Source organism: Talaromyces rugulosus, chromosome V, assembly GCF_013368755.1.
Source record: "Talaromyces rugulosus chromosome V, complete sequence".
NCBI lineage: Eukaryota > Fungi > Ascomycota > Eurotiomycetes > Eurotiales > Trichocomaceae > Talaromyces > Talaromyces rugulosus.
In genome coordinates this window covers 2504040-2531959 of record NC_049565.1, presented here as the reverse complement: position 1 = coordinate 2531959, position 27920 = coordinate 2504040, and the positions used below count along the sequence as shown (strand labels likewise).

The following is a 27920-nucleotide window of genomic DNA, read 5'->3' as shown; positions in this document are numbered from 1 at the left end:
TCGATAGCGCCCGTTGGGGGCCTATCTACGTGTACTTTTATTTCCCACATTGGCAACATACATTACGGAACACTCCGTTAAAGGCTTAAAGCAGCAGTGGCTCATTCTTGAGAAATCTCCGCTGCTTCTAGCGTCAAACACTATTGCTTTTCTTGCAGACCCGCAGCCCACCCTAAATAAATTCTATTTTTTTTTTTTTTTTTTTTTTTGTTCACCCTGCTGTCATGCATGACACTGGATGTTGGTGGCGCGGCTGAGTCAGGGGGGAAATGTTTGGGGGCTAGGAGGATTATACTAATTAACTCTTGGGTTCACTTTTAAAATTTGATCTACAGGTCGCGTTTGAATAATAATAAAGTTTTTGGGTTTGGCTTGCTTATGGTAGTAGTTAATTATAATGACCACGTCAACTACATGAGTAGTCATCAATTGATGTACATATAGAAATCGGTATTGTTCTATCGGATTTCCCATGTTTGTCATTGAATAAACCTAATCGTCTTTGGTACCTCCTACCTGTTGAATTGATTATCAATCGATAAAAACAACCACTATCAATTCATTCACGTAGATAAGTACATAAATTTCTTTCCACTTTTGTCTGTAAACAAGCATCAACCAACAACCAACGTCTGAGCCAACCCTATTTCCATTAAAAAAAGGCCATACATCTTGCCAAAAAACTACGCACCCCGCTTGCCCATTGTTTTTAAAAAAAGGAAAATCATGCCTCCTCCCCTCCAGACAGACAGATCAGTGCCGCCGTCAAGTCCTTCGTAATCTTTTCTTCAAGCCGATTCTCCGCTCCGGACGCTGCATCAAGAGGCTTCTGACGGGCGAGCTCCAGCTCCTTCTCGCTGGTGGCGACGATGCGCGCTCGAAGATTCGTTCGGCGACTGAGAAGTTCCTCAATGTCCTCCTTGAGTTGGGACTTGTCCCACTTGAGCTCCTGGATCGCCTGGCTATCGACACCGGCACTCGGACCCGCCGCCCGATATTGTTCGAGGATAAACGAAACAAGGGCTAGCGAGTATGCCTCTGATGCCATGGACAGACATATCCTCCTCTGAGTCTGCGGATTGGCCGCCGTGGCATGGACATTCGAAAACAATTCTGCCGCGCCAACTAAACGTCCCTCAAATTGATTCAAAAACGCTGCCACTTCCGGCGCCGCGCGCGTGACGTGGAATAGCAAATTGAGACACAATGGTAGCATCCCCTCAGTCCAGATTGCATACAGCCGCGGTACGGATTCAAATGGCCCGAACCCTTTGCCCTGGCGGAGAATGCGTGTCAATCGACTCGTCGAAAGTTTCATAAACACTGCTTCCACTGCCAGATACTCGGCCAGCATTGGGATGGCTGACAGCTCCACCAGGAAGATAACGCTCAGCTCTCCGTAGACCGGATCACCTTCAACGGTCAATTGGTCCGCCCACGAGAACAAAGTCGTGGCATATCGCGCTGTATCGTTGTCTTCGATGTGGAAGACAAGTTGCTCGTAAAGTCGTTCGACATGCTTCACTCGCAACGCAGTTTGGAGGATAGCCGTAATGATGGCAAAATCTTTCGGTGAGCATCGTTGCGGCTCATCGTGCAGATATGTCGTAAGAGACCGGAAGCCTTGGGCTATCACCACTTTGATTACTTCCAACACAATCGACAAGTCTGGTGAGATATCAGGTTTCTTCTCGATAGGCTCTGGTCGAGCCGACCGGGAGACATGGAATTGTAGAGCAAGGAAAAGGACATTCAGGAGGCTGCGGTAGTATTCGGTATCGTCATGAATCAACGCATTCTCATACGTAGTACCACGAGCGCGCATGGTGTCCCAAACAACAGATAGCAACGCGAGTAGTTCCGGGCCCTCTGCGCCGACTTCAACTAGTTTCTGAAGCATTGACAGCGCAAAATCAATCCGAGATTGCTGTAACTTGGTAAAAATAGGCTCCTCAGGCGTAGGACGTGTGTTTGCAAGTAAACAATTTCGCACAACTAGAGCCATGGATTTCTGGATTTCCTTATCTGGCGTGAAATCCGTGGAATGCTCAATGGCAAAGAATTTCCAGCTATTAAAGAGATTCTAATTTCATCGTTAGTATTTTACGTCCAACTTCCAAATATGATCGTCACTTACCACTTGCGCCTCCACGAGCGACAGGTTAAGATTTGCTCGTTCAAATTCGTCAGCAAATCCCTGACCCTTCTTTCCCCTCCAAGAAAAGCCGAATGATAGAACTTTGTCAGAAAGAGACAGGTCATAGTAGTAGTCCCTTCCTAGTGGCCGTGACTCTAGGCTTGTTCGTTTGAATTGTGGAAGGCGACATCCGCTGTATTTCATCTCAAAGTTCTTCTTCAAGTTGGCATGGAGTGATGCGTTATAGCTCGACACATCCACAGCGTTTTCAGCGTACCAAAAAACCAACGGTATCAGCATTTTGGTAAACGTTTGATCTCTAGCCTCCTTTGCCGAATGCAGGTAGATGGCACAGAGATTGGCGGTTATAGCAGCAATCTGCGTTAAACTTATTTGGTTTGTTATTGGCTGTTTTTCAAGTTTCAAGTGTGCAACATGGTTGATGACCGAGCTGAAAAAGTTCGTGTGGTTGCCCAGTTGAACGGTGGCCCACGGCCAGTGTTCTTGTGAGCACGAAATAAACTCAAGGAGGGCCAAAGAGACTGAGGGATCAATCTGGTCGATATTTTCCAAAGTGTCAAGTGCTGTCTTGAGGAAAGGGGTACTTCTCATCCTCGGGGCCTTTTCGCTAGATGTACTTAGTTTTAACGAATCCCGAGGCGAGCTTCCTGTCAGAAGGTAAATAGCAAGCCATTGCTGCCGTTTACTAACAAAGGCAGACAGAAGGCGCCATATAGAAACAAATAGTGTTTTGTCGCTCAAAGGGTTATCGAACTGGCCGAGTACATCGAGAAACAGGCACGTCGATTCAGATCCCAGGTGGCCAACAAGTGATGGTGGTTCGTTTTCAGAATCTGCTGCTGCCTTTGATATTAACAACTCCAGCAGGATGGCAACTGGTAGTCGGTACCGATGGTGAGAGCTATATAACTTTACCAAAACAGAAGATGCTTTGAATAGCTGGTCTTCAAGCAAGGAAGAAGGGGATTGAAGTAAATGCGCTGTCTGGGTTAATTTGATGGCCAAATTCAACGTAGCAATCAGCTGCCCCTCGATTAGCCGGCTTTGACGGAGATAAATGGTGGTCGACGGTGTTTGAAGCCCGTCAATGATGATACGTAGGACGGGGTTGAAGGGTAGTTCGTCGTTCGACTGCGGTCGTAAAACGTCGAGAATGTAGGTAGCGGGTTCGTAGAAGACTCCGGAAATCTTTGATTGGCCATTTTCCGTACCATCAATTCCGTAAGTGTAGTAAATTACTTTCTCCAAGTTTTTGGCCAATAAAGTCTCAATTTGCAGCTTGCGCTCCACTTGCTTGAATCGCCAGTTTCCAGTGCTGTTGTACACCCCAACCATTGAGCGCACAAAACTGGACAGTACTTTGCTGATGATATGAGACGGAACACCCGCACTCCTCTCAGAGAAATCGCCCGCTCTGGAAATTTCACGAGATGTCACTTTTCGCACCGCGGAATTTGAAATGGCATCCTCTATCACAGCCTCGAAGAGTTCGACAAAACTGAGGAGAAATGGATAGTCCCCAGAAGTCACTTCAGCGGCGGAAACAATGGCGGACCAACGACCTCCCTGGCCATTGGTATCTAACATGCTGGTTCGAGACAAAAATGGCCATATCCGATTTGGGAGAATAGGGACAAGGACACGAACGAATCGCACGCAGGCAACAACTAGCTCTACTGAGCCGCGAATGCCTGAGGGCCCTCCAGAATCCTGCAAATTCCGTTCCAGGATATCATATATCACAGACACGATATCGCTGCAGTTGCTCAAACCCTCGCTTGCGATTTCCAGAATCTTTCTCGGCCCAGAGTCGTCATCTTGTGAATCGGCTCCACGGAAGGCAGCCAGAAGGTCGGTGAGTAGCGATATAATCTCGGCGATAGTCTCCTCGTCCGTGCCAGGTACATCTCCGCCATTGGTTGACCACGCCTCCAGCCAACTACCAAGAAAGCTAATGCACGAATACCCATGGTACCACATTACAACAGCAGGTTTCGATTCAGAAACAACCTGACCAGTTGTCGCTGGCTGAAGCTGCGATGAGCCTGTGGCAACAAGAGCAGCTTCCGCCTGAGTGTTTCCTTTGGACTTCCTCGGTTGGGATGCCAACATGGATATTGGTTGCACAAGAGACACAAAGTTGGCATTTTCGTCTTCGCGTATCGTTTCATAGCCCTGGAAGTCTAAAGGAACCACCTGAGTAAATGTTTCCATGGACTCCAGCTGATTTCGAACAAAAGCAGCACCATGGCTATCGATCCCATCTTTACCAATCAATGCCCGACACAGGCGAAGGAACGGAATAGATTCATATGGAAACCGAGAGCGAGAAACGTAGAATATCCTTTCCATGAGTATTTCATCGTTCAAGAACACGTATCGCGGATCACTAGGAACGGGAGCCGAGTCGTCATGGCCCCGAACATCATCAGGAGAGCCCTCCAAAATCGATAGCGTGGCGGTCAAAATCTCCGGGGAATAATCCATTATATGCACACTCACTTGCAGAATGCCCAGCAATGAGCCGCGAATCCAGAAAGCGGTCACGGCATCATCGATAGCTGACAATGTGCCCACAGTGGAGGCAATGTTAGTGACGACGTTGAATAGTTGGCCATTTTCAGCAGAGCCGATAGTCAAAATATCCACAAAATTATCCCCGTAAGCAGGAACCCGGACGACATCTATCAGTTCCTCATAAAATGTTTGTTCAGAGGTACGAATCGGAGATGCCGCAGGGGTATTTGATTGAAAAGAATCAACTGCAGTCTTTAACAGTTCCATTTCTCGCGAGTTTTTCGCCGTATGAGCTATGTCTCGCATCGTTAATAGAACAGCTCCCCATGCGAAGGCTGCAGGGCTGGCGCTCAAAATCCCCGCGTTGACTGTGTTCAGGAAAATCTCGTTTATCTCTGTAATGTGTTGACGAGAAAGAAAATACGGTTTAGAGTGAGACAGGGCATCGGCTTGAGAGAGACGAGAGTTTTTCATCACTAGTTCCAAAGAATCGGGGAGCTTCAGCAAAGCAAGAGTTGTTGCAGATGCTAGGACTTGCAAAGATAATCTGAGGACCAACGGGTCTTCGCATGGCTAAACACAGTGTTAGAGCAAATAATGATCAGATGTCCTAATTGTACTTACTGGGGTGATGGGTTCCATGAAATTGAATTCTACCATGAGTTTTAGCCAAGCTAGAACCACGTCACCGCTGGGAATGGTACGTAGAGATTGAACATGCAATAGAATTATTTGTATCGTGTGCACAGTCTCGTCAATGAGTGTTGTTCTCCATGAGGCGTCAGTCTCCATGTCGCTCTCGGAAATCGACAGCCAGCCGCCTTCGGATTGAAAATCGGCCAAGCGTTTCTGGATACCCTTGATTGCACCTAGCAAGAAGCGACTACTCTCAGCTTCACCCTTCTTGCCATCGAATAGTTGCTCTCCGAGACTCGATAGTTTATCATTTACCGCCGCGCCAGGAAGAGTGTCTGGACGCGGAACCACACCGGCATCGGCTGGGACTGTATCATGCAGCGAAAGCCCCAATAGTTTTCGAGACGTTTTGAGAATATGACTCCGTTCATCCAGGTAAATGTTTTGTAGCCGTTTCCGTCTTGATTTTTCGGTCGAGAATCCGGCATCTGAGCCTCCATTGACCCGCCTGAGTACTTCCTTCAGTTGGGGACCAGCCAAGGACACCCGGAAATTATCCACGCTGGTCGCATCTTGTAGGCTCGTCGCCTCTTCCTCAGAGAACCTGCCGACTAAGCGAGATTTGGGCCTATCTTGCCATTCCAGAACGGTAATTCGAAGGGCCGATACCTCATCTATCCCCGCCTTTTGACTCAGCCATAGCGCGTCGGATTTGATTTCGTCGATTTTATAAGAAGCTTGAGGGGATGCATCGACATGGATTGCTGCAGTTTTGGAGTCGAATTCAGATTTCGATTTCGCAGACGGTGGCTCGAACGGCGCCAGACAGTTTGTAAGTAGTCGAGTGCTCTCTGGCTGCGACAGAAAAGCCGCAACGCTTTTGGAAACAGTTGCCTCGCTGGCTGATTCGCAAAGAGAAAGAAAAAGTTCTTTCCAAGACCTAGTGACGTTAGCACAATCTCAATCTGGGGCGTGATTCTTCCATACAGAAGCTGAGCGTCCCCAGAAAAACATTTGTCCAGGGACGCGAAGTAGGCTTCCGGGACCGGAGCCATTACAGGCGCAGCTATCTCATTATCCGGGCCTCACTGAGATTGTGAAAGCGAAGCGGAGGTGGCAGTGCCTATGAAGCCCTCCGCTGAGAATTTGGTAGAGATGGTTTGACGGTGGGAGCTCTGTTGATAGCTCAAAGAAGACTTGGAGCTTGCGCCTGCAAGTTTCAAAGCGGACCACGACAATCCCATATGGGACTAGTGGCCGCACGGGCCATTCGGCTTTTCGACATCGACGAAGAGCGCCGACAGATTTCAGTCATGGTTCGTTGTTCGGACGATTTTCTGGTCTATGGTTACTTCCTGACAACGGTTTGCTGGTGAATCCGAGTGCTGAACATCTCCTCACCTTTTTGTTCCATGTGTGTTGCTCAGCAACATCTGCGATAGCTGTTTTATACGTCCGTTGCCCCTCACCGCATTCCTCTGACTCACCACCTCGTTGCGCCTGCAGTCAACCGCCTTGGCCACGTTCCTTTTATTATTCCTCGCTGTCCAACCTACTGGAGAGAATATACCCATCTTACTTATTTACCTGAACCGAAATTTCTCGCAGCAGGAACGCTGTTTGAAGGCATAATGGAGAACGACCTAGTCGACTATTCCCCGCGCAATCCAACAAAGATCGAAAAGCTCGACTCGGCGTCCAATGTCATTCTTATCGACAACTACGATTCTTTCACTTGGAATGTCTATCAATACCTAGCACTCGAAGGTGCTGCAGTCACGGTCTACCGCAATGATCAGGTCACGCTGGAGGAGCTGATTGCCAAGAAGCCCACGCAATTGGTGATCAGTCCTGGCCCTGGCCATCCGGACACCGATGCAGGAATCAGCAAAGCCGCGGTCAAACATTTTAGTGGGAAAATACCTGTATTTGGGGTTTGCATGGGTCATCAATGCATTATCTCTGTTTTTGGTGGCAAGGTTGACGTGACGGGTGAAATCTTGCACGGAAAAACTTCGGTCTTGAAGCACGATGGAAAGGGTGTGTATCATGGGCTGCCGACTTCATTGGATGTTACCAGATATCATTCCCTTGCAGGCACACATCCCACCCTTCCAGACTCGCTCGAGTTGTCTTCTTCGGCCAATCTAGAAGCCGGTGCTAAACCAATCATCATGGGATGCAGACATAAAGGTGAGCTACTCGGCTCTTCTTGTTCTAGGAAAAAGACCAGGTCTAACATATATCTGCAGAATTCACAACAGAGGGAGTGCAGTTTCACCCAGAAAGTATCCTTACCGAACATGGACGGACGATGTTCCGCAATTTTCTAAAATTACGGGGTGGTACTTGGAAAGAAAATGAGAATCAAGGGGCAGCTGGGTCGGCCTTTACTGTAGCAAACGGCGAAGGCAAGCCACAAAAGAAGGTTTCCATACTTGAAACCATTTATGCCCACCGAAAGGCCGCAGTGGCAGCTCAAAAATTGATACCTTCCCAAACTCCCGAAGATCTCCAAGCCACTTACAATCTTGGAATTGCACCGCCACAAATATCGCTCCCTGATCGACTAAGAAAATCCCCATATAACTTGTCTCTTATGGCGGAAATCAAAAGAGCATCTCCGTCCAAAGGAACCATTGCCGCGTCAGTCTGTGCACCTGCACAAGCTCGCAAGTATGCCGGCGCTGGGGCCAGTGTTATATCTGTCTTGACAGAGCCAGAATGGTTTAAAGGATCTTTAGAAGACATGCGTGCCGTGCGCCAAAGTCTTGAAGGACTGCCAAACCGTCCCGCCGTTCTCCGAAAGGAATTTATATTTGATGAATATCAAATCCTTGAGGCCCGGTTGGCTGGGGCAGACACTGTGCTACTCATCGTCAAGATGCTTAGCATTGAATTGCTCACAAGACTTTACAACTTTTCCAGAAGCCTAGGTATGGAGCCACTAGTCGAAGTGAACACACCCGAAGAAATGAAGATTGCTGTCGACCTTGGCTCACAGGTGATTGGGGTAAACAATCGTGATCTCACAAGTTTCGAAGTTGACCTGGGAACCACGAGTCGCCTCATGGACCAAGTTCCAGATACCACGATCGTGTGTGCCTTGAGCGGTATTTCCGGGCCTAAGGACGTTGAAGCCTACAAAAAGGATGGCGTGAAAGCTATCCTTGTTGGCGAGGCATTGATGCGGGCTAAGGATACAGCAGCATTTATATCTGAGCTACTTGGAGGAAGCATCAAGAGTAACAGTGCTGCCTCGCGTTTAGTCAAGATCTGCGGGACCCGCACTCCAGAAGCTGCTCGTGTGGCTATTGAAGCTGGTGCCGACTTGATTGGCATCATTCAGGTTGAAGGCCGCAAAAGAACGGTGTCCGACGAGATCGCTCTGCAAATATCAAAAGTCATCAAATCCACGCCACGTCCATCCGCAATTCCTACCAATGCCCAGACCAGCTCACCGGATTACTTTGAACACTCGACAAATCTGCTGCGACACCCTACCCGTGCTCTCCTTGTCGGGGTATTTGCCGGTCAACCTCTCTCTTATATAATCGAGCAACAGCGAAAATTAGAGCTTGACGTTGTGCAGCTCCATGGTGACGAACCCCTTGAATGGTCCAGCTTGATTCCTGTCCCTGTGATTCGGAAGTTCAGCCCCGGCCAACCGGGTCTCGCTCGTCGAGGCTACCACGCGCTCCCTCTTTTTGATTCTGGCAATGGTGGGTCTGGAGAAATGTTAAATCTGTCGTCGGTGGCCAAAGAACTCGATAGTAATACTGGCATTGCTGTACTTTTTGCTGGTGGGTTGAACCCTCAGAACGTGGTCGAGACGCTAGCCAATCTGGGTCAATCTGGGTCTAAGGTAGCTGGTGTCGACGTAAGCAGCGGCGTGGAGACAGATGGCGTTCAAGATCTTGAGAAAATTCGTGCTTTTATTTCAGCAGTGAAGGGAAATTTATAGAATATCCCCCCCTACACGTTTAAAATGGAAATGAATGGTAGATGACATACCTTTGAAGACTAAATTACTTGTGATATATAACCAATTGGTCAAACTTCAATTTTATATTTCTTCTCTCAAATACTCACACCACTTGCCCCATCCCTAGGTGCCATTTTAGCTTCACTCGTACCTCGATCCCCTCTCCCTTGTCCCTCTCGTCGATAGAGAAAAGGTAGCTTTTACAAATACTTATGACTCGCCTCGGTGCCATTCTAAGCCTCACTTGTACCTCCACACCAAACCTCTCCCTTCTCTCTACTTTATGTGAATTCTTCTTTCTATCATCAGCTTCAATCTCTATCGACCCCAGATGTCGTGTGAGATTTATTCCTCTCTGACCTTTTTATCTTAACGAGCTACCAGTCAACTGATCGCATTTCCATTTACTCTCTCAAACTCACGCAGACGACTTGCCCCAGCCCCATCCTCAGCCTCGCTTGTATCTCGGCCACCCCCTCCCCTCTCTCTTCTCCAAACGATAGAGACAAGACATCTTCTTACTCTACGCAAGCTCTTTCTTTTGTCGCCAGCATACAACTTCTGTGATTTCTTTATTCATCTTCTTCATACCTCAACCAACTACCAGCTCCAATATCAACTCGCTCTTGTCACTCTCGAGTACCACTGCCACTCACAACTCTCAAAAATTCAACCTACTAGCCATGGGTAAAGGGTTCAAAGACATTCACATCTCCTTTGTCGGTAGTCACGAATATAGTGACAAAATACCGCAATGGGTCAAGGCCCATGGAGGAACGTTCTCTCGAGAAATGAATGAGAATGTCACCCATCTAATTGCGAGTGAAACTGCCGTTAAGAAAAATGTACACGCCGGTATGTATCTCTTTTTACAATGTTTTGTTTAAGAGGTATATGTCATTTTCACTAACAGTTGTGATTTATATATTACAGTACGGCAAGCCAGAGATCTGCACATCAACCTCGTGAACTACGACTGGCTCGAAGACTCGCTACTAGCCAAGCCAGTTAGACCAATACGAGTCGGTCCGTATCTCTGGGATCGGATCCAGAAAGAAAAACCCGAGAAAGCCGAGAAGCTCGAGAAGCAAAAAGGCAAACCGGGGAGGAAGCCCGGCCAGAAAAACGCGCCTAAACAAGGAGGAGAGGTAGATGCCGGTACGGGTTTGAGAATGCTCATTTCAGTATTATCAATGGACTAATAATAACTAGAAGAAGTGGGATACCACTTGTACGTTGACGACACAAGCGGATCAACATACGATGCAACTCTTGTTCGTTCCTACCTCGCTAAAACTCGTATTTTCAAAGAAACTTTCGTCATAGCAGTAAGTCTTGTCCAGATTCAGGCTTGTGTGCCTATTATATTCAGCTTTTAATCAACAATTCCAGGTTTACGAGACCAACGACGTGCCCAAGAAATATACAACATTCGTCAAGCACAGCCGCGCCAGAGCATCGCACAAGGATATCTTGGCTCCCCGTGGAAGCACCCTCGCATTCGCGACGTTCACATTTGAAAAGTTTTTCAAAATGAAAACAGGTCTGGAATGGAAGGACCGTTTTGACGATTCAAAAGTGCCGCCTGAAGCTGGCACTGTGGGTGATGGAGGCCCAATTAAACCCGAAGGAGGGTGGTTTGTGTTCAAGAGGCCGGGTGGAATTATGGGCAGTTTGAATGTCGATGCCGAGAGAAAAGTGTCAACTGAATGAGGACGCCGCTTCCAGCAGAACAAGAGGAATGTTACAAGACAGTTCGATGCCACCGAGGCAGCGTCCATGGATTGAGAATCTTGGACCTCGTCTTCAATTTTCTATTAACGGTAATTTGAGTCTACTCTCCGGTTTTATTTAGTCTTTAATGGCCTTGAGTTGTCATATCCGTTTAGGGTATTGCACATAGCTCTTGAAACATATCAAAATACATATAGCTTTTGAAATTCATCCAACATTGAAACTCCAATAACGCCACATTCTCCATGCATGATATATGCTCATAGCAACGAGTTCTGTTACACCGCTCAGAGATAGTCTTTCTTCCGACTCGTCCTTGTGTATTGGGTCAAGGCCCACTCTACATCGCCTCCTGCATTCTTTTCCAGCGTTCCACCTCGGATCTCGAAAAGCCTCATGGTCATTCGTGGCCCCACTTCTGCGAGTTCCACGTCTTGATACCCTGTTCGGACAAAGACATGATGACGGACCTCGATAGCATCTTCTGTATTCCGGAAGGTGACCACTCGGTTTCCGAGTTTCTCGCCGCCTTCTCGGGGTGGAAAAAGGTGTTGGAGAATGCGCACGACACGCTTTCCTAGTTTCGTGGTGAAGCCTTCGAAGATCAAGTGTGGGTAGCTTTCCGAGACAGTGCCTCTCGAGGAGTTGGGAATATCCGCTCGTAACATCACATTATGCAAGGAAAAGCTGGCGGTTGGGCCGTGAGGTAGATGCGATATGGTAATAGCAGTCGGGGTACCACGATGCTCGTGAAGGAGGATCATATCGCTAAGCGCAGCACCATTGGCGCTGGAAACTAGGTCGGGCAAAATCAGATTACCTCGATTCAGGCGAATAGAGGTAGGAAGAAGCAGGCGAATTTCCTTGGCAAATGTACTCAGACGGGCCGAGGGAGACCGCGAGGTTGTGACGAGTGGGCGTGGATCCACGAGGCCAGAGGTGAGGGCATATTCATCGTCGACATCAATCACATCATCGTCCTTTCCACCCGATGGCAGAGATTCGTCGTACTTGAAATCTTCTCGGAGGCGTTTGTCGTTGGCAACAGCCGAGTTGAGCGGCTTCCCAGATGCCAGGGAAGACTTGAGCTGCGCGCGCTTTTCCGCGATCGCAGCATCCCGGAGCGATAGAGCTAAAGAGTAGTTAGAATGAAACGAGTACGACCGGCTAGGTTGGGGGGCATTCAAGACGAACCTTTCCGGTAGAGATAGTCCCGTCGCTCTCGTGCTTGTCGGCGCTGTGAAGAGGGTGGTTAGTGGGTTTTCGTGGATTGTATGGCATTGAACATGCAAGAAATATCAAGAAATACAACGGATAGCTGAATAGGAGAGCTGCAACTTACAATCATGGCTGCGTTGGGTCGACTGCTGAGAACAACTTGGCGGAGTCAAGATAAACATTTTTTTTATTCTGCCGATAAAGAGCTGCGCTTCTGGTCTGCGCGGCCCGGCGGAGAGTGGGGAGTGACCCACATCGGAGCCCACTGCGGGTGCTAATTGGCCGCAGTAGAACCGCTGGGCGACTACCGCCTTTTGCGGAGAGCTTTTCTTCGCCGCCACACATACTCGGCGTCCCTGCTGTCTTTGTCTCTCTCTCTGCACGCCGAGGATCCTTGTTATGACGGCTGCTTCCTGTCGCTCTATCCCCCTTGCTCCCGGCGAATTCCATCTCCCCAAGGCTCATTGTTAGCCGGCGAAGTCCTTCCTCCTCTGGTCGGGTACCCCCGCTCGTCGCACACTGGGCTCCTTGTGCCGCATCTTGGCGCATTTAATCTGGGCGAGAATAGTTTCATGACTCCAGTTTGACCCTGTGTAGTCCTCCCTTGACGTGCTTCACTCTCGTGGCCAGTGCCTCCAGCCACATTGACTGGATGATCCCTCTTTCCTGAGTTTCGATTCGGCATCCCACCTGCCTCCTACCTACCGCGGCACCTGACAAACTTTTGTGATACGCAGCAGGGATGGACGCCTTTACAAACATGGGAAACCATTTGGTTTCTGACTCGGCATCGACAATCAATGCAGACGATGGTTACTCCGCTGTCGACCCGGACGAGAGCATTTTGGGCCTGACCGGCGGTGCCCGACGACGCAGACACGACGATGAAGACGACGGATCCGATATTCTTGATGACGATGACATGGAGAGTGTTGCAAGCGTCCCCGTCGGTGGCCACGCACGGAAGCAGAAAATTGAAGAAGAAAAAGAACTTCCCCCTCATGCTTGCGCGTAAGTGAAGCGTGTCTCCTCCCTCGCTAGGTATTTCGTGCTTACTATTCCCCAGGTACTGTGGCATTCACAATCCAAGCAGTGTGGTAAAGTGTCTCTCCTGCAACAAGTGGTTTTGCAGTGCCCGAGGCAATACCTCGTCTTCGCATATCGTAAACCACCTCGTCCGCGCACGGCATAAAGAAGTTCAACTGCACCCGAGTTCATCCCTTGGCGATACCATACTGGAGTGCTACAACTGCGGAACTAAAAATGTCTTTCTTTTGGGCTTCATTCCTGCCAAGTCAGACACAGTCGTCGTTCTCCTTTGCCGCCAACCATGTGCCGCCATGCCATCTTCGAAAGACATGAATTGGGATACATCTCGCTGGCAGCCGTTGATCGAAGACCGCTCCTTTTTACCTTGGCTAGTTTCGACACCATCCGACCAAGAACAGCTACGAGCACGCCATCTAAGCCCACAAATGATTGCCAAGCTTGAGGAAATGTGGAAAGACAACTCGAATGCTACTATCGCCGACTTGGAAACGGCTAACAGCGTCGATGACGAGCCCGCCCCCGTCCTGCTGCGCTATGATGATGCCTACCAGTACCAAAACGTTTTTGGTCCGTTGGTGAAAATCGAGGCCGACTACGACCGCAAGTTAAAAGAATCACAGTCCCAAGATGGGCTCATTGTTCGGTGGGACCTTGGTCTCAACAACAAACACCTGGCAAGCTTCGTACTTCCAAAGCTGGAATTAGGCGATGTGAAATTGGCTGTGGGCGACGAGATGCGTTTGAAATATACCGGAGAGCTTCGTCCCAAGTGGGAAGGAGTGGGATACGTGATCAAAATCCCCAACAACCAGTCCGACGAAGTGACTATCGAGTTGCGTGCCAAGGGCGATCACAAGTCCGTTCCCACCGAATGCACTCATAACTTCACTGCCGATTATGTTTGGAAGGCTACCTCGTTTGATCGCATGCAATATGCCATGAAAACCTTTGCTGTTGACGAGATGAGTCTCTCAGGTTATCTGTTCCATCGTCTCTTAGGCCACGAAGTTGCGGCTGCCCCAATGAAAACCCAAATGCCAAAGAAATTTAGCGTTCCCGGTCTACCTGAACTCAACGGTAGTCAAATCAATGCCGTGAAAAGTGTCCTCCAAAAGCCTCTCAGTTTGATTCAGGGTCCTCCAGGAACAGGTAAAACAGTCACTTCCGCCACGATCATTTACCACCTTGCAAAGATCAACGGAGGTCAAGTCTTAGTTTGTGCCCCTTCCAACGTTGCTGTTGATCAACTATGCGAGCGTATTCACCGGACCGGTCTGAAGACTGTTCGTGTCACCGCAAAGTCTCGTGAGGATGTAGAATCACCTGTGCGGTTCCTCTCATTGCATGAACAAGTTCGAATGAACGACAGCAACATCGAACTCGCCAAGCTCAACCAACTCAAGTCAGAATTAGGAGAATTGTCCAGTCAAGATGAGAAGAAATTTAAACAACTTACCCGTGCTGCCGAGCGCGAAATCCTCACCAACGCTGACGTTATCTGCTGTACTTGTGTTGGTGCTGGCGATCCTCGCCTGGCTAAGTTCAAATTTCGCACAGTTCTCATTGACGAGTCTACACAGTCAGCAGAGCCTGAATGCATGATTCCCCTTGTCCTAGGTTGTAAACAGGTCGTCCTTGTTGGAGATCACCAACAGCTCGGTCCTGTCATCATGAACAAAAAGGCAGCCAAGGCTGGCTTGAACCAGTCACTCTTTGAACGGCTTGTTATCCTAGGCTGCTCTCCAATTCGACTGAACGTCCAATACCGTATGCATCCTTGCCTTTCCGAATTTCCTTCCAATATGTTCTACGAAGGCTCTCTGCAGAACGGTATTTCGGTGGAGCACCGTCTTCTCCCGGATGTGGATTTCCCCTGGCCGGTTGCACAGAACCCAATGATGTTCTGGTCAAACCTTGGAAACGAAGAAATTTCGGCCTCTGGCACCTCCTACTTGAATCGGACCGAAGCTGCTAATGTGGAAAAGATCGTGACTCGTTTCTTCAAGGCGGGTGTTCGACCGGGAGCTATCGGTATCATTACTCCGTACGAGGGCCAGCGCAGCTACGTTGTGTCGTCCATGCAAACAAATGGGACTTTCAAGAAGGAGAACTACAAGGAAATTGAGGTTGCATCAGTAGACGCGTTCCAAGGACGAGAGAAAGATTTCATTGTTCTCTCCTGTGTTCGTTCAAATGATCACCAAGGAATTGGTTTCTTGAGTGATCCTCGCCGTCTCAACGTCGCACTTACGCGTGCCAAGTACGGTTTGGTCATCCTGGGGAACCCTAAGGTTTTGTCGAAACATCCTCTATGGAACTACCTCCTTCTTCACTTCAAGGAACGAAAATGTTTAGTCGAAGGACCCTTGTCCAATCTCCAGGAATCTCTTGTTCAATTCAGTCGCCCGAAACAGGCCTACCGGGGCCCTCAGCGATTCCAGATGGCCTACAACCATGCTTCTAGCATGGCTAGTGGTATGTCTAATGGCAGAAATGGAACCCGCCCCGAGTATCACGATTCTGGTTCTGTGGTTGGTTACATCCCAGATGATGTTTCCTCTGTTCATGGTTCTGCTATCGGAGGCGTTGGGATTTCTTCAGGCTATCCGCCCATGTTTCAAAACTTTACCGACACTTGGCCGACGCTGTCAGGCGGTCGTCGGGCTAATGGCATGCGTGCAAAGGGAGCTCCCAGCGTTGCAGGCGAGTCAGTAGCTGCCACCGAGTCTGACATAACTGGAAGTGTCATTGACGGCAAGAGCGGTGGAGGACAAGGTGGAGTTAGCTTGGCCGGTTTAAGCATCAACGACATGACCAAGCAGACCAGTCTCAGCCAATCTGATAGACTTAAGCGTTACGTTGAGTCTGGGGGCCGTGATGGATACAAGCCCGGTGTCAATGACAGCGGCAGCATCTTTGGCGGTAGCACAGCCAGCATTCGAGTACCTCGTGTGCCTGGACATGTTCAGGATGACGATGATGCTCGTAGTGTGTCGACAGCATTTGCTAGTCAGGTGGGCGGCAACTATGACTGAGTATGATGAGAAGTGTTAGCATGGTTGCTATTTCTTGCCAACCGACCTAAGCACCGTATAGTCGGAGCTACTTAGCACTCCAATCTATCCATACGACGACGGTCATACGTGGAGGATCGCACATCTCTATCGCCATTCTCTACAAGACGATATTGCAGTCTTGTCGCTCTCAGGAGGGCAGCTCTCTGGACCGCAAGTGTCACAGCCTTTCCGGCGATACTTGGGTCTCTGGAAGAGGGTTTATTTCTTTGTATTGACATGACCTGCATATTGAACGAAAGGAGCAGTGGCCATATGACGCGGAACAACATACGCACTGAAAGACATCCCTATTTCTTTTTGGGGCGAGCCTCACGCAATGAAACTCACTACAATACTCTAGCGAGAATTTTTACCCTGCGAGAAACACTGTAGGAGGCTCATATTCTGTCTTAATTGTTTTGCCAATTCACATCTCAACGAGCGGAATCCTGACTAGCTTGGTGACAAGAGAAGACACAAAATTTGTATGGGAAGTTTTCTGAAGAGTTCTACCATTTGACAGGTCAAGCCCCTGGTGAACTCGATAGTAATATGCGAGGCCCTATGGCAAATGATAAAACCCATTTTTCTCCCCTTTCAAACTTTGAAAATAAAACCAGCTTAGCAGGCTGTCCTGTCCGTCTTGGCTGCAATGTCATGTTTCTTATTTTGGTACTGATTTATGTTCAACTTCGCTCATTAATAAACTAGAAAACAATCAATAAAAGCTCTAGTATAGTGCATTTGTTTAGGAAAAGTAGAGTTTGGAGGTCTCCCAATATAGACTATGAACAAAATATTATATATACACGCCTTGTAGTTAAAAATGTATGCCTCAATACTCCCATGGATTAGATGCTGGCGGCGATGGCGCCATTCGGTATTCCGCAATATCATCAATCGTGACCCAACCATTGCGTTTATTAACGATGGACCATCGAAGCACATCCCTCCACTCCTCCCACCACGTCTCTTCAGTTTGAGCAACACATGAGCGTCCAGCAGCAGCAGCATTGGCTCCAGGCGGGAGGGAGGCGTAGGGCCACACGGCGCGGATTATCTCAAAGCGTCTCTTTTCCAGCAAAGGGGAAACTAGCGTGGTAAAGAAGCTTTGGCTACTTTTGGGCGGGTAGACTACTACTTTTGCGTATTTGACGGGGAATGTCACTGTAACGGGCTGGTCATAGCCCGTGGAGGCAATGAGGCTGCGGATCTGGCCTTCGATATATGTGCTGTTCCAGTTGGAGAGTTGTCGTGTGAGAGTGAACCTGCATGGCTCTATTAGATTATTCCCAGAAAGAAAGCCCCAAAAATATTTCCAGGAGACACGTACGATTTCAGAGTCGACGTCTCTTTGCAAAACCTCTTGGCCCATTCGTCAAGTCCCCCCTTGGCTGTAGGAAGGGTACTCGGATTATGTTTGCCACGATAAGCAGACTCCTCGTCTCCGACTAATTTGACATAATTCCACTGATTGCTCTGATTATTTTCTTGCGCTAGAAACAGCGAAAGCATGTTTATCTTGATATCAAAGTCTCGCTGCGGCTGAAGGTCTCTTTTGGCGCCAGCGATATGGATATAAGGTAGTGGTGGAAGTCTGGCCTGTTCCTGCACGAAGCGGATAAGCGTAGACGGATTGGATGTGAATGAAGGGTGGTAAGTTGAGACCGTTGAGCCATCTTTGGAAAGTGAGGCTTCTGGGATTGAGTATTTGGAAAAATCGATGCCTGGCAGCGCCGTTGATAGTCTTGAAGGACTCCTTGTCGCTATCGAAATGCTGTTATTATGTACTGGAGTAACACTCGAGTATGGAGGAGGCTCTGATGTGAACGTCTGGTCGAAGATGATTTCGTTGTTATTGGCATTGCCTCGTTGATTCGCATTGATATCAATCGCATTCTGAGTGGTGGATGCGGATTGGCGGGGCCCCGATAGCGATGCTGCCTTTTTCGACATTGTGTTCACGCAAAACTTCACTATGTGAGAGTTTATGTTATGACAAAGAGCCTGGTCAAAGTCGCAAATTTTCAAGATCTCGAGGTGTCTACAGAAGAAGAAGAAGGAGAAAAGACGAGGAAGGCATCAGCTCGTTCTCGCAGGTTGCTTCCAATCGTGCAATAGCGTCGCTTCCCCACTTTTTGTGGCGCAGTAGTCCACCGTGGCTGTGCCCCAGGTCGTTAACATATGTAGCATTATTGGATGACTTCACGATACGGTGTGGTATACACTACTATAGAGGTCTTTTAAAGATACTTAGGGAAGTAGTAAAGATTGGGAGGGTCCTAAATGTAGAGCTAGAGAAGGCCCAGCTATTGCCTACTCTAGTTACAACGAATCAAAAAATCAAGACCATGTATGTATCATTTTAAAATGAGTCGTCTAAAGTAGCACTAGGATGTACTACCCAGCATTCTTATAAACAAGAGTGTCTAAGTGTGGATACATTGAAAGAAAACAAATGTAAAAGACATAGTTAGCGACTGCTTATTGGCTGCCCGCGGACCAAGCTTGGCGCTCGGCCAACCTTCCGCGGCATCGAAGTTGGGAATCTGGCGAGATCAATTACTGACATCAACAACCACCTTGACATCCAGCATAAATAGCCACCCGAACTAGCGACATTGACAATTCTAGCCATGGATCCATTCTCTGCAGAAGGAGGTATTTAACAGCAAATCCCTCTCCAGCCATCAATTCCATACCCCTGTTGTCTAACTTGTTCTCCCCCCCCGCAGAGCTCGTCAACATCCACAATGCCTTCCACCAAGGCCAATACCAGAATGTGATCGACTTCGACACATCGTCATTCTCCCCCGAGAACGCATTGCCCACGCGTGTGCTGCAGCTCCGAGCCAAGATTGCCCTGGGCCAGACGGAAGAAGTGCTTGCAGACGTCGAGGGCGAAGAGGACACCCCCGACCTGGCCGCGGTCAAGGCGCTGGCGCAAAACACCGCGGGCGATGCAGACTCGGCGCTCACCCTGGCCCAAAAGCTTGCCGAAGAGCAAAGCGAAAATAACACTGTCCAGCTGCTTGCTGGAACTGTGTTGCATGTGCAAGGGAAAACAGACGAGGCCCTGTCTCTGCTCAGCAAGCACCAGGGGAACCTGGAGGCGTACGTTTGTTCCTGTGGTATATGTTACTTAGTCTGACTATTTGCAGTGTTGCTCTCTCGGTTCAAATTTACCTCCAAACGAACCGCATCGACCTCGCTCTTAAAGAAATCTCGGGCGCGAAACGCTTCGCACAGGATTCTCTATTGTTCAACATCGCAGAGTCGTGGGTGGGATTGAGAGTGGTATGATAATAGAATAACACCACTGCAGTATCAATAAATTAACAGGGAATGACAGGGCGGCGAGAAATACCAATCGGCATACTACGTCTACGAAGAGTTGGCGTCGAATCCCAACTCCACTGCACCCCTGTCCATAGTCGGACAGGCAATTGCGGAATTGCACCTGGGCCGTCTACCAGAAGCCGAGGCAGCGCTGTCCGAGGCTATTCAGAAATACCCAGAGGATGCTCAGTTGATTGCCAACACGATTGTTCTCAATGTTCTCAGCGGCAAGGACTATACCGAGTTGACCTCGTATGTCGCCTTCTTTTCGCTTTTGATCGGCTTGAATTGTGGCTAATATTTTACTCATAGGAAATTGAAGTCGGTTGAACCCAACCATATTCTTCTCACTGATTTGGAGGAAAAGAGCTCCTTCTTCGACACGGCGGCAGCCAAGTTTGCTCCCAAGGTATCTTCGTGAGCGCAAAAAATGTTAGGGCTTATGGTTTTATTTGGTATGACAAGGACTTGGTGTATATTTTGAAGATAGTAGATGAGGTAGAATCTAATGAAATAACGTATTTCTAATTTGGCACTTGCCATGTTCTTCGATCAAGTATATTTATCTTTAGACGGTCTGGCCAGGAATTGGAGGGTATTATTATGTCAACTGAAATTAAGTATACCTCAACATTACATGTAGTCTCACGGGCATCTAAAGGCATAATCAATGTTTCATATGACGTGAGAAGATCATATAAATAGCCATATTCATTATAGCATGTCCGTTCTTATATTTCCACATGATCAATTGGTTCAACAACTTCTTCTACCCACCTTACGCAGATTCAACATGAGCCACCTGTGAGTGGTCCTTATTGTTACTAACCTCATTCTCCTCATCATCCTGTAGCTTATCTGTAATAACACCCGCCCTGACGGTTTCTTCCTTGGTTGGGTATGCATGCTTCCACATGGTCCACAACGGCCGCTGGAACAGATCGTCCATACTCTCAATGGAGCGGCCCTTCATCTCCGGCAGACAAAAGTAGATGAAAACGACGCCAGTGTAGGTGAGCATGGCATACAACAGGAATACGCCCCAGCCCATTTCGGTGATCATGTTGGGTGTAGCTCTAGTGATGCCGTAGTCAACGATCCAATTGATGAAGAAACAGAATGCCATACAAACAGAACGCTGTAAAATCCCACCCATCAGCACATATTATTACACTAACTTATCAATTTAAAAAAAAATTGAGGGGAAAGACTCACAATTCTGGTTGGGAAAATTTCCGCCGCAACCACGTAACAAGCAACACTATGACCAAAGGACCAGCCAAACGCATAGATGTATATCCATACGATTCCGACAATACCTCCAGCAGACGTACCACCAACGCTATCACTAGTAGTCGGGGAGAAGCGGAGGTACAAAGCGAGATAAAGCATTGCAGTTGCCTGCAAAAGTGCGCCCACGATCAACGGACGACGCCGGCCGATTCGGTCAACGAGATATGCAACATAGAAGATGGTTGTGACCAGCTTGACCACACCATAAACACCCGTATCTAACAAGGTCGAATTGTTGCCGTTGACGCCAATGAGGGCGAAGATTTCCGGTGCATAGTACTGTGGAACATTAGCTCGGAGCCTTTTCCTCTTTTTTTTGGAACTTCAAAGTATACTTACGTTAAGAGAGTCGGTTCCTGTGAACTTGTGGAAGACAAATAGCATGACGGCCAAAATTAAGCGTTGCAAGTTGCTCTTGATCAGAAAAATATCCTTGATCACAACCCAATAGCTGTGTCCCTGATAGCACTCTTGTTCAAACCTCACCTGCGCCTCGATCTCCTGGTACTCAATCTGTACATATGGATGATCGGCAGGGAGTTTTCGAAGTTTGCAGATAGTCTCCAGTCCCTTTTCTGATTTGCCGTGATTGATCAGATAACGAGATGTCTCTGGGACGAACGGGATTGTCAGACACATCAATACTCCAGGAATCAGCTGAATGCCCATGGCGGTCCGCCACTGTCTATCGCCGCTGTCGGTCGGCCAGAGCGAGACACCATAGTTGACCCAGAAAGCAAGCATAAGCGACAGGATAATCAATAGATTGTAGGATGCCGTCACCGAGCCTCGGATAGATTTAGGGGAGCTTTCAGCGAGAAACTGTGGACTAAGCATCGAACTGGCTCCGACACCCAAACCGCCAATAAAGCGTCCAGCAAGCAGGACGTCGTAGTTGGCTATCATTTGCAGAGCAGCACCAACCACAAAGATCAAGCCCCAGAGGAATACGGACCATTTACGGCCAAGGAAATCAGAGGTTGGGGCTGCGAGGAGCGCTCCGGCTGAGCCACCTGCGGCGACCATTGCGGTGATGGTTCCCTAATCATTGACATACTCATTAGTCTTTGTTCATTAAGGCTGGTATACTGTGAAGAATGTACCTTGCGATTGTCAAGTTCAGCTTGTGGGATATCATTCAAGCCAAAGGCTTTTTGGAACGATGACAGCGTCAGGATGCCACCGATGTTCCCGGTATCAAAGCCATAGAAACAGCCCGCCCAGGAGAGGGTAATGACCAAGAAGAGGAGCCGAAGATTGAATATCTGTTTCGGATCTGATTTGGCATCCTTGCTCACCCAAATGCTTGTGCCTCCTGCCATGCTTGCCTTGTAATATTGACTTGTACGAGTGGGTTTGGTGGTGCGATGGTGAATAGTACTCCAGACAAGGCGGCAGGCACTCTCCAAAACAAACCTGGCCATCAGGATGGCACATCATGGCGATTTAAGACTACATGCCCATCCCCATGGGGTTGTCTAGCGCGAGCATAGACAGCAGTGGGGAAACCCCGGACCTCGTCGGACTGTCCACCGATGCTCATCGGGCCAGAGCCGACAACGCCGATAATGATGATTGTCAATGCGGGGGTGTATGGATTGGAAAGGAAATTGATAAATCGTCATTTACGTGTGTAAAGCGTTGTTCAACTTGTGCCATTCTTTTACCTCTTTTTTCAAAGACATCAGAATGGCCGTCTCACAGGATATCGTGTCCAGCCTCTCCGACGGGACAGTCCGTCAAGCATCAAAGCCCTATTTCCAACAAGAAGCATATTTACGACCAGCAACAATCCAGTGTCACGCCTCGAATTTGTTGCATCTTCCAAATGGAGACCTTTTATGCGCCTGGTTTGGAGGCAACATGGAGGGAAAACCCGATATCAGTATTTACCTTTCTCGTCTAGTCTCAGGCAAACAAAACTGGACCGAGGCCGTGAGAGTTACTCATGACAATACGCGCAGCGAGCAGAACCCATTGCTCTTCAGGGAGCCTTCTTCCGGGAAACTCTGGCTTCTGTATACGTCTCAAAAGGGAGGCGACCAGGACTCCGCAGTCGTGAAACGGGTCATCTCTGATGATGATGGAAACACCTGGAAAGACCCTCAGATCCTCTTCCCTGAACCAGGCACTTTTATCCGGCAGCCCATCACCGTGTTGGACAGCGGAGCATTTGTAGTCCCTACTTTCAAATGCCGGGTTGACCCGGGCCAAAAATGGCTGGGAAGCGACGACATCTCGGCCATTCGCACATCGAATGATCAGGGCAAGACATGGTCTGAGACGGCAGTCCCGGATAGCACGGGATGCGTGCATATGGAGATTCAGAGACTGCGAGATGGCTCATACCTCGGTTTGTACCGCAGTCGATGGGCGGACTTTATCTATTCCTCAACCTCACCAGATGGACTCTCGTGGAGCGCGCCACAACCTACTTCCTTGCCGAACCCGAACGCAGGAATCTGCTTCGATGTCCTTCCTTCTGGTCGAGTTGTGGTAGTATACAACCACTCCTCAAAGCAGAACGCAAAGGGACGTCGGACGGGATTGTACGATGATATTGGCGACGAAGACGACAAGCGTCAAAACCAAATCGCCAAGCATGCTGGGAAAGAAGCATTTTGGGGTGCGCCTCGAGCTCCGCTGTGCGTTGCCTGGAGTGACGACAATGGAAAGAGTTTTAAGCATAGAGTGCTCGAGGATGGAGATGGATTTTGTCTGACGAATAACAGTGAAGACAAACTAAATCGGGAGCTATCTTACCCCAGTATGGTGGTTGGTGGTGATGGAACGATTCATATTGCATTTACATTGTGGCGGCAGACGATTAAATACGTGCAGATTAAAGATGATTTTTTTGAGTAACGGTAGTATATAGGAAATTGACATATTATCATGATAGAGTAGAGTAGTTCATATCAATCATTACATATTATATGTAGTCTAGAACTACCACGGAAAGTATCAAGAATGAGTTAGGGTTAGGTAGGGTTAGGGTTATATCCACAACTAGAAAATCGGCTCAGCAACCCTCCCAAGCAACCATTTCACAGCGTTGGCAAAGAAAACCCATTCAAAACTTCCAGGACCTCTGTCAGCTTTGGTCGACGCAAATAGTCCAGAAGCTCAATGTCGGATTCTTGAGCCAAGTTCGTGGCGTAAGCAATTTGTGCCCAAGCAAACCTTTCCGCTTTCTCCATTTCCCCTCGCCAGAACGATTTGATCGCCTGCTTGGTTTCTTCCAGAGTGGCAGTAGGTTCACAGTTGACACCTGAACGACCGAGCGGGAACACTCGACCTCCACGCCGCACAATTCCGATAGGTTCCATCTTTCCACTCTCGCGCACCTGCAGTGCAATTTTTTATAAAATTGCGAATTGGTTCGGGTGTGGTGGTGAATTGAGGGAACCGTTGGTCAGCCTCTATCATGAAGGAACGGTCCAATATGATGTCTGTATCTCCTTCGCCTTCGAAGATACACCACACAAAGCTTTCCCCAGACAGTAGACCATGTGAGACTTTCGGTTGGATGGTGAGCTAAACAACCACGGAAAATATCATCCATTGGGTGGGTTGTCATACTTCCGCTGTTCGATCAGGACTGGTGATTGCCCTCTGGAGAAGACATGGAGATATACGTGGAACAGAAAGGCATGTTTTTCGTAAGCAGCGTGTTCGACCAGCCCAGAGCGCGCAACCTCTTCGTCGCCAAGCTCAACTATCCACTCAATGTAGTAGACCTCTGGTGGTGCCCAGTTGTAAAAATTGCGACTTTGTTCAAGGTCAGCTAGGACCGCTTTTAGCTTCCCATTCTCGTCATGTGCCAAAAGAACGTTGTCCATTTTCAAGTCCGAATAGAAGAGAGCTGGTGAGGAATGGATATATTTCAGAGCGGCCGTCAATTGTTTAGACCAACGGAGTTGGTCCTGTAACTTTAATTCACCCTGCAATCTGAGCCGAGGAAGTGCTTCTTGCATAGCTCCCTTATCATAGTAGGGCAACAAAAATCCACAGACCCGGGCTTCACTCATGGCATCGGTTTGGGTTGTCACCAGCTTTACTGGTCGCTCAATGATATTTGGATGCCGATCAATGGACAGCAGCATTTTTATCTCATGATAGAGTGCGTTGGGCGTCGGTCGCCCTTTGAAAATATACTGCTGTCCGGTATCCGCAATGGTAACAAGGCCGATGGAAGTCTGAATCTGTCTTTCGTAGTGAAGCTCTTCAATAGGAAGCGCCTCTGGCATCTGCTCGAATCCCCACATTGATTAGAGCTCCTTTACGGTCAGAAGAAGCTCATCGAGATTCTCTTTAGGAAGATATTGGAACTCCATATCCTCGGGTTTCATTTTGATTTCTGAACATCTTATGTTGGAGCCAAAGGGGAGTTTTTGGTACGTTTTCTGGGCTTCGGGGTCTCGTTCCCACCATGAGTTCAGGGCACGCGTGAGATGCTCGGTGATACCCAAGGATTTGATTCGCTCATCTGACATTTGAGCGCTACCGCGGGCACCTAATGACTCCCAGAGGTCTGGCGGCCATGCTGTCTGGTCGGGAATCCTCAGGTGGATGTTCATTGGAGGCAAAGGGTGCGTTGACACTGCAGGAAAGACATAGTGCTGCCTTAGGATATTGGAATTGTTTATTGTGTTTGCTAGAATCCGAAGGAAAGGAGACGTCTTAACAGTATGGCCATAAGTTCTCAAAGCTCGTGAAAGTATCCACGAGGAGTGGGTGTAGCTACCTTGGTTAGGTGTCAACTATATAGAGGATAGGGTATTAAATAATAAGATTTTTTTAATAAATAATATATATAGAAATACAAGATAGTTTCCACGCCGTGCTCGGCGCGACGACGATAGAAAGAAGTTAGCTCAAATACTAACAAATTACATAGTAAAAGGCTCAAAGATATTATTATTTGGCGGCGATGCGGCGCGGTGAAAAGTAATTGATCCTTAACCCCCTATCCCAGCTAGCTCTTGGCCAATTAGATCGCGAAAACCACAACTTTTTGACACTATTTCCAAATTAACGGTGGTGGAAATATATATATTGACTAAACTATTTATAAACCTCTAGAATATTTTACTTTATTTGTGTAACTAGTTGACGGCCGGAACTGCTCTCGGTGTCAAATGGATGCATCGATCGGGTAACACATAGGTAACATTGAAAGTAAAAGAGCTATTGTTAATAAAAAACCATCGGCATGGAAGGCTCCAAATTTAATCTTCAAAACAGCAGAATACATGTATCTATAGGCCACTCATGGTCCGTCTCCAAACACACAAGGGAAAAGAGATACTAGTACCCCGTTTGAAAGTTACCAATATCTCAAAAATACATTAACATTGACATCTGGAGTCTGCCCCAAACAACCACGGCCGACGGCCGATATCAAATAACGGTTAGCACCCCGATCTAAAGTGATGATGAATCAACACAACTTAAATATTAGTTAATTATTCTCCGGTGAGAGCAAGTCGTCCAATCTAAATTACTTATTCACCCACATTGTGCACCACTGAATGCGGGGCATGAAGCTTAAAGAGCCTTACGGATAGAAAGCCGTGCGGGGAAGGTCTGGGGTGTCTTTGGAAAGCGATTCATTGGCGTTTGAGTTTAACAGGGGTTTTATGGAAGAATGCTATTGGGTAATGGTTCTGCGCATGTGAGTACTTTAAATTAACAGGAGTTGGACCATGCACGACATTGTTCATCACGGAGACCAGCCCGAAAGGACAACACCGTCAACCGCTTGAAGTTATACAAGCAGAACTCATGTCAATCATATGATCCATGTATGTAGAACACTTCTTTTCATAATAGCCATATTTCTTTTGACAACTAATCCGAAAGAATAGCATCCAATATGAAGTACCAAATGGAGTACCAAAGACTAGGGAAAAGTTCCCTCAAAGTATCCAAGGTCATTCTAGGATGTATGACATTCGGAAACCCGTCGTGGAAAGGCAGTCCATGGGTTCTGTCAGAGGAAGAATCGCTACCTTTATTGAAACGAGCATATGACTGCGGAATCAACACGTGGGACACGGCCAACACGTATTCCAACGGACAGTCAGAAGTGATTGTTGGCAAGGCATTGAAAAAATACGCCATCCCCCGCAGCAGGGTAGTTATAATGACCAAGCTCTTCTACCCGGTCATGGACATCGACTCCAACGCTCGACCCAATCCAGCAGTGAACGACGGACCATTGGTAAACCAGATGGGTCTCAGTCGAAAACACATATTCGACGCGGTTGAAGCTTCTTTGGAGCGATTGAACACGACATATATCGACGTTCTTCAGTTACATCGCGTTGACGAGACAGTACGCACGAACCCAGAGGAGCTCATGAAAGCTCTGCACGATCTGGTGCAGATGGGCAAGGTGCACTATCTAGGGGCGTCAAGCATGCATTGCTGGCAGCTAGCCCGACTGCACTATACAGCCAAGATGAACGGCTGGACGGGATTCAGCAGTATGCAAAACTTGTACAATCTACTTTACCGAGAAGAAGAGCGCGACATCAACCCGTTTTGCGAGGTGGAAGGGGTCGGCCTGATTCCCTGGAGCCCTCTGGCGCGCGGACTACTGACGCGGCCATTTGACGTACAAACAGAGCGTTCAAAACAGGACGTCAAAACTGCCAAGTGGTTTTCGAGTGAGCAGAATGAGAAGATTGTGGCAAACTTGACAAGTGTGGCAGAGAAGAGGGAGTGTAGTATGAGCGCCGTTGCCATGGCATGGCTCTTGAGCAAATCGGCGTGTCCGATTGTTGGATTAAATAGCTTAGAAAGAATAGAAAGTGCAGGGGAGGCTTTAAGCATTCACCTCAGTGAGGACGAGATCCGGCTGCTGGAAGAGCCGTATCGACCAGTGGAGGTCCAGGCAATTTAGCTACAATAACCATGTACTGCTATA

At 48.2% G+C, this 27920-nt stretch overlaps 12 protein-coding genes across 12 annotated transcripts; 6 read left to right on the top strand and 6 right to left on the bottom strand.

Annotated features, from left to right (window-relative positions):
- Positions 1–724: 724 nt before the first annotated feature.
- TRUGW13939_09429 (uncharacterized protein) lies at positions 725–6366 on the bottom strand (the record flags this gene model as incomplete). Its single annotated transcript, XM_035492551.1, has 4 exons — positions 725–2083; positions 2138–5248; positions 5300–6251; positions 6299–6366. The coding sequence occupies 4 exons, from the start codon at positions 6364–6366 to the stop codon at positions 725–727; spliced, it is 5490 nt and encodes a 1829-aa protein (XP_035348444.1).
- Positions 6367–6942: 576 nt separating this feature from the next.
- On the top strand, positions 6943–9275 carry TRUGW13939_09428 (uncharacterized protein; the record flags this gene model as incomplete). Its single annotated transcript, XM_035492550.1, has 2 exons — positions 6943–7504; positions 7564–9275. 2 exons carry the CDS (start codon positions 6943–6945, stop codon positions 9273–9275), a joined length of 2274 nt encoding a protein of 757 aa, XP_035348443.1.
- Positions 9276–9979: 704 nt separating this feature from the next.
- On the top strand, positions 9980–11009 carry TRUGW13939_09427 (uncharacterized protein; the record flags this gene model as incomplete). The annotated part of the gene is made up of 4 exons (XM_035492549.1): positions 9980–10151; positions 10230–10454; positions 10509–10624; positions 10689–11009. 4 exons carry the CDS (start codon positions 9980–9982, stop codon positions 11007–11009), a joined length of 834 nt encoding a protein of 277 aa, XP_035348442.1.
- Positions 11010–11317: 308 nt separating this feature from the next.
- On the bottom strand, positions 11318–12378 carry TRUGW13939_09426 (uncharacterized protein; the record flags this gene model as incomplete). The annotated part of the gene is made up of 3 exons (XM_035492548.1): positions 11318–12162; positions 12225–12267; positions 12373–12378. The coding sequence occupies 3 exons, from the start codon at positions 12376–12378 to the stop codon at positions 11318–11320; spliced, it is 894 nt and encodes a 297-aa protein (XP_035348441.1).
- Positions 12379–12990: 612 nt separating this feature from the next.
- On the top strand, positions 12991–16333 carry TRUGW13939_09425 (uncharacterized protein; the record flags this gene model as incomplete). The annotated part of the gene is made up of 2 exons (XM_035492547.1): positions 12991–13259; positions 13315–16333. 2 exons carry the CDS (start codon positions 12991–12993, stop codon positions 16331–16333), a joined length of 3288 nt encoding a protein of 1095 aa, XP_035348440.1.
- An 856-nt stretch (positions 16334–17189) lies between these two features.
- TRUGW13939_09424 (uncharacterized protein) lies at positions 17190–18310 on the bottom strand (the record flags this gene model as incomplete). The annotated part of the gene is made up of 2 exons (XM_035492546.1): positions 17190–17622; positions 17688–18310. The coding sequence occupies 2 exons, from the start codon at positions 18308–18310 to the stop codon at positions 17190–17192; spliced, it is 1056 nt and encodes a 351-aa protein (XP_035348439.1).
- A 680-nt stretch (positions 18311–18990) lies between these two features.
- Positions 18991–20114, top strand: TRUGW13939_09423 (uncharacterized protein; the record flags this gene model as incomplete). The annotated part of the gene is made up of 5 exons (XM_035492545.1): positions 18991–19015; positions 19090–19468; positions 19516–19651; positions 19707–19945; positions 20006–20114. 5 exons carry the CDS (start codon positions 18991–18993, stop codon positions 20112–20114), a joined length of 888 nt encoding a protein of 295 aa, XP_035348438.1.
- Positions 20115–20471: 357 nt separating this feature from the next.
- Positions 20472–22308, bottom strand: TRUGW13939_09422 (uncharacterized protein; the record flags this gene model as incomplete). Its single annotated transcript, XM_035492544.1, has 4 exons — positions 20472–20831; positions 20909–21265; positions 21326–22027; positions 22090–22308. 4 exons carry the CDS (start codon positions 22306–22308, stop codon positions 20472–20474), a joined length of 1638 nt encoding a protein of 545 aa, XP_035348437.1.
- A 367-nt stretch (positions 22309–22675) lies between these two features.
- TRUGW13939_09421 (uncharacterized protein) lies at positions 22676–23851 on the top strand (the record flags this gene model as incomplete). Its single annotated transcript, XM_035492543.1, has 1 exon — positions 22676–23851. One exon carries the CDS (start codon positions 22676–22678, stop codon positions 23849–23851), a length of 1176 nt encoding a protein of 391 aa, XP_035348436.1.
- Positions 23852–24033: 182 nt separating this feature from the next.
- TRUGW13939_09420 (uncharacterized protein) lies at positions 24034–25236 on the bottom strand (the record flags this gene model as incomplete). Its single annotated transcript, XM_035492542.1, has 2 exons — positions 24034–24333; positions 24625–25236. The coding sequence occupies 2 exons, from the start codon at positions 25234–25236 to the stop codon at positions 24034–24036; spliced, it is 912 nt and encodes a 303-aa protein (XP_035348435.1).
- Positions 25237–25257: 21 nt separating this feature from the next.
- Positions 25258–25566, bottom strand: TRUGW13939_09419 (uncharacterized protein; the record flags this gene model as incomplete). Its single annotated transcript, XM_035492541.1, has 1 exon — positions 25258–25566. The coding sequence occupies one exon, from the start codon at positions 25564–25566 to the stop codon at positions 25258–25260; it is 309 nt and encodes a 102-aa protein (XP_035348434.1).
- Positions 25567–26876: 1310 nt separating this feature from the next.
- On the top strand, positions 26877–27896 carry TRUGW13939_09418 (uncharacterized protein; the record flags this gene model as incomplete). Its single annotated transcript, XM_035492540.1, has 1 exon — positions 26877–27896. The coding sequence occupies one exon, from the start codon at positions 26877–26879 to the stop codon at positions 27894–27896; it is 1020 nt and encodes a 339-aa protein (XP_035348433.1).
- Between the last annotated feature and the right edge of the window lie 24 nt (positions 27897–27920).